This window comes from Brachionichthys hirsutus, chromosome 8 (assembly GCF_040956055.1).
Source record: "Brachionichthys hirsutus isolate HB-005 chromosome 8, CSIRO-AGI_Bhir_v1, whole genome shotgun sequence".
In the NCBI taxonomy this organism is placed as follows: domain Eukaryota; kingdom Metazoa; phylum Chordata; class Actinopteri; order Lophiiformes; family Brachionichthyidae; genus Brachionichthys; species Brachionichthys hirsutus.
The window spans coordinates 6,693,414-6,698,049 of NC_090904.1; the positions used below are offsets into that span (position 1 = coordinate 6,693,414).

The 4,636-nt window shown below is 41.5% G+C and overlaps 1 protein-coding gene across 2 annotated transcripts; it reads right to left on the minus strand.

Annotated features, from left to right (window-relative positions):
- Positions 1-472: 472 nt before the first annotated feature.
- rrp9 (ribosomal RNA processing 9, U3 small nucleolar RNA binding protein) lies at positions 473-4,313 on the minus strand. Of its 2 annotated transcripts, none has more exons than XM_068742890.1 (15): positions 4,186-4,313; positions 3,975-4,054; positions 3,751-3,860; positions 3,601-3,668; positions 3,359-3,400; positions 3,133-3,259; positions 2,907-3,031; positions 2,694-2,786; positions 2,487-2,587; positions 2,261-2,395; positions 1,813-1,875; positions 1,529-1,674; positions 1,231-1,310; positions 1,044-1,117; positions 473-611 (listed from the first exon to the last, which is right to left on the minus strand). In XM_068742890.1, exons 1-15 carry the CDS (start codon positions 4,258-4,260, stop codon positions 509-511), a joined length of 1,422 nt encoding a protein of 473 aa, XP_068598991.1. In that variant the 5' UTR covers positions 4,261-4,313; the 3' UTR covers positions 473-508. The 2 variants fall into 2 exon arrangements, with proteins under 2 accessions (XP_068598991.1, XP_068598990.1); XM_068742889.1 differs by having other exon boundaries at positions 1,517-1,674.
- Positions 4,314-4,636: the final 323 nt, after the last annotated feature.

Genomic DNA, 4,636 nt, shown 5'->3' on the forward strand with positions numbered 1-4,636 from the left:
AACAATTTATCTATAAATCTATATTCAAAGCCTGCAGCCCATTCACAAGTGATTTTAAAATGGAAAAAAGTTATCCTTGTTGTACAATTTATTGTTCAATAATTAAACAAAAATTATAGAATTTCTGAATTCTGAATCAGAATTTCAGATTAAACTGAATGAGCTTATTAATCAATACCTCTGCTAATGTTCTCCAACATTACATCTTTTCTGAATGGGAGGAAATGACCATGGCTGTTTCTGTAAATCCCTGCTTCAGTTAAGTTATTTAAAACTGAATGGACTCGTTTTAGTTAAACTGCATGCTGACAGTAATCACTGAAAACAGGAATGAACTTTCAACAGGATTCTCTGAAGCAAAAAACAACAACAAAACAAGCCATGACCGCTAAATCACAGAGTGAGCATTTAAATGCTGATTTACTCAAAAGGAGGATAAACAAAACATGACAGGCACATTTTTTGTCCCAGAATTTAATTTACAAAATAAAAGACATTAATCAGTCTACTATTCAGTCATCTTTGGTTCATCTGGCTTTGGAGGGTTCTTCTTGAGGGGAATAACATAAATGCCATTCTTGGCATCTTTTATTCTCCACCATCGGCCCAACCTGAAGAATGACAAACATCATCATAAAAAAAAACAAAAAACGCGGAGCGGAGCGGAGTACATCAACGATGTGTACAATCTTCAAACAGAAGGACACTGTCAAGAACACAAAGCCTTCCAAAGGCAGAACTATTATGTCTAAGTTTATGTAAGTGTAGGTACAATTACAGAATAAAGTGTTTACATAGTTCCACTGTATGAAACAAGTATTCTGGAGCTACTTTCTATGCACTGATCTCATCAAGATTGCCTCATCACGTTGACGAAAACCGGGAAAGCCCCACCGCTCCACTGCAGACGTGTGAGTGACGGATTAACACTGGCATCTAGCGGACAGTTCGTTCCCTGGACATGAATCTGTGCTGACATGAGGTAGTTCATCGGAGCCCCACTGACAGTTTCCATGGAAACACAATCATTAGTTGTGAGTTACCTGTGCTCCTGTCCGACTCCTACCACCAAGAACTGACCGGAGCTCGAAAACTTGAGGCTGTTGACAAACCCGGACTGAAGGGGACAACAGAGGAAGAGATTGAATAAAAATACTTTGACGCTGTAATTGATGTGTATAACTGCTTTACAAACATCTGTTTTAATGGAGTCGGGAAAAGAGAGCGTACCACAGGTAAGCTGAATAACGGCTGCAGCCCACGGTAATTCTGTTCACACCTCCACAGCTGCACCTGCGAGTTGTGTGAGCCTGTGCAGGACAACCGTTGTAACGTTAATCACCACAGATACTTTATATCTTAGATACAACTACCTGCACCTACCAGTACACCGACAAGTGCAGGACAATCAGGCCCAAGTTTCTTTGATAAAATAAAGACATTTGTTCGAGACGGCTATGGAGAGGCTTCATTTCCATGCATGTGTTCCTAACAAGCTGCTGAAAAGGACTCTCACAGCCAGAAGCACCTGAGGCGACAGTATCCGAGTTCTGAAGTGCGGCGACTGAAACCACCCAATGAGGCTGCTCCAGTCCTACGTCTCCATGGCAACCATGAGCCTGCTTAACTGTGCAGAGAGGCTTCTTCTTGTTGACACCCCAAAGACACACCGAGCTGGGGTCGTTGGGAAAATTGTGAACGTGCAGAAAAAGAGAGAAACACACGACTGAATCTATTAACGTGAAACAACTAACGTGAAACAACTTGGGGGGGTGGGGGGGCTACAGGACCATAAAAATCTGTGTGTCTCACCCATCATCAGCTCCTGTTATCATATGTTCTTCATTTATAAGCTGCACACAGTCAATTGAACCCCTGAAGACAGAAAGACAGGAACAGAGTGACATACAGAAGAACATCAGGAATGATGCTCCTCCTTTATTAATATTATCTTGTTCCTCACTTTCAGACTCAAGAAACCTATTGATAATACAAATAAAGATTTTCTTGCCAGCAAATGACTATCGTCATTATTCTGTAGCAGTTACTTGCAGCAGTCCCCCCCCCCCCCCACTACTACATAATTAACTCATTACTCGTCCTGTGTGGAATCTTCCTTTGTTTGTTCAGCCACTTTATATACCATTTCATGGATTCGATTACTGCCAGAGAAACTACCTGCTATCTCAGCTCGGCTTTCATGGGGCTCAGACGAGAAATCCACACATCTGAACTCGGCGTAAAACAGCGAGACACTCACTCATGGCCATGAAACACCAGCTGAGATTCCTCCGCAATTTTCCACACCCTCACAGAGCGGTCCCTTCCTCCCGTCGTCACGCAGCACTCCCGGCTGAGGCCGTCTAATCCCGTGATGGCATCCTGGTGTCCAAAACTACAAGGAGTCACAACGGCAGTTCAAGTGCAGCATGAAACGTGAATACATGTGCTTTGTGTCGTGCATTATTTCCCAGTTAGTTACTCACAGAGTTTCGACATATGCATTCTCGTCCACATTCCACACTTTCACCGAGCGATCATGTGAGGCACTGTAAAGATCATGAGTTCCTTTCCTGAATGAAAGACCCTGGAAAAGACATTTGATATGTTCACCGGACCTCAGAGTCGCAGCACATTTGTTAAGTTACTGCAGTGAAATCGTAAAGCTGAGAGAGAATGGAGGGAGAGCTTACAGACACTGGGCCTTTGTGTCCTGTGAATTTGTATAGATGTTTACACGTCTCCGCTTCCCAGATCATGATCAGTTTGTTCATGTCTCCAGTGGCCTAAAAAGATGATTAAAAGTATTTTTGTTACAGCAAAAATGATACATTTTGACAAAGAGAACTAATTGCAAAATAAATAAATAAAATAAGCATGCTGTATGCCGAGGAGAAACTACCCACCAAATATTTTCCATCTGATGAAATGTCCATACATAGGATATGGACCGTATGTCCAACATGTTGATCCTCTGTGCCTTTTCTTCCACCAGGTATTGTGTGCAGTTTCTTCCCGCTCTCAACATCCCCTGAAAATATAAGAAAATTAATGAACTGACAAATCCAGTAGTTGTCCTCAGGAACAGTAAAGAGTTAGGATAGTAACGAGTTTCATGTACTGTACACTAACATTTAATGATGGAGCAGTCTTTGGATGCAGAAAAGATGTGCTTATCATCAGAAGTGATGACGAGACAGGTAATTGCAAGTTTGTGTCCTCGAAAAAGTCTGATCTCCGAAGCATCCGGTGGCACAAGCTAACAAACAATGGAAACACAAGTCAGAATTGTAATAAACAGTTTTGTCTCAGAGAATATTTGACCAACGGAATGAAGGGATAAAATTCCCACACTTACGTCTTTGGCGATAAATCGCTGAAGCTTTCCTCTTTGTTCAAGCTGAGAGAGAAATCACAATCAAAACCAGAACATACAGCAAAGTATAGAACATGGGCTTCATGCCTGAAACCTGGCTGGACACAATGAAATCAATGACAAACATATGCAATCATTTTGTGACAGATCAAGTATTGTTTGTATCTTCACTTCAACTGCTTAATTTATTGCAAGAGAAGAAAATATATGTAAAGGCATCTTACCACTTCTTCTTGAAGACGTCCTGCAATCAGGTCAGTTTCAAATGACTCTTCTTCTGCTTTATTCTCCTCTGATGAGAGCAGATCAATAATTATAAAATAGTACACTCAATAACAATATAGCTCAAAACTCAATGTGTGATTGAAACCTACCTTCTCTTAAGTGATCAAGGTAAAGCTTTGCTAATCTGAGCTTCTTCTCCTGTGGTGTTTCGTCATACTCATAGTCGTCATTTGACTGTTTTTTCTTGGTCCCTACATAACTGTGAAAAGACAAATACAATTTGAAACCAATGTACAACTGCTGAGTAGCGTTTATGCTTTACACGTGCAACTCTAAAGCCGTCATAGAAGAATCAGGCGTATCCCAAACGAACCTCTCCGTTTCAGAGTCGCTGGATATCTCTTCATTATGCTTCGATGCTGGTTTCTTTGCTCGCACTGAGTCCCCTTCACCCTTTAGCAACAGAAACAGAGGCTATGACACGATTCACAGTATACAGCAGGGTTTAGCATCAATGTATGAACGTGATGATTAGCTAGCATTACAGTGAATTAGCTTGAGTGCTCATAATCCATCATGCTTACCTTTCGTTTCGGTGCTCCTGCAATTTTTCCCTTTCTGGGTTTTTGTTTTGTCTTTATAAAGAAAGACGAAGACATCGTGAAACGCGTTTCAGAGCCGACGATAACAGTAGTAGATGCTGCTAACTCCACAACTCGGAACCCACATGGGCGCAGCGCAGCGCAACCTAACTACGGACCTGAAGCCGATTTGGCAAAGTTCATTGATTGGACAATTTCAGAATTTCCCTTAATGTCCCGCCTTTGAGAAAATTCGGACTGCCCATTGGTTACTTTGCGTGTTTTCTATCAGCAGGAAACTGTACCAGAGGCAAACACTTCCCCCGGGGAATGTGTTTTCGCACTTTTGTTCCGCGTATTATTCTGAAATTATAAATTTCGCTATTCACTGATGCTATACTGACGTACACCATACACATTAAAAGATACATTTAGCGCTGGTATTTCAAACATT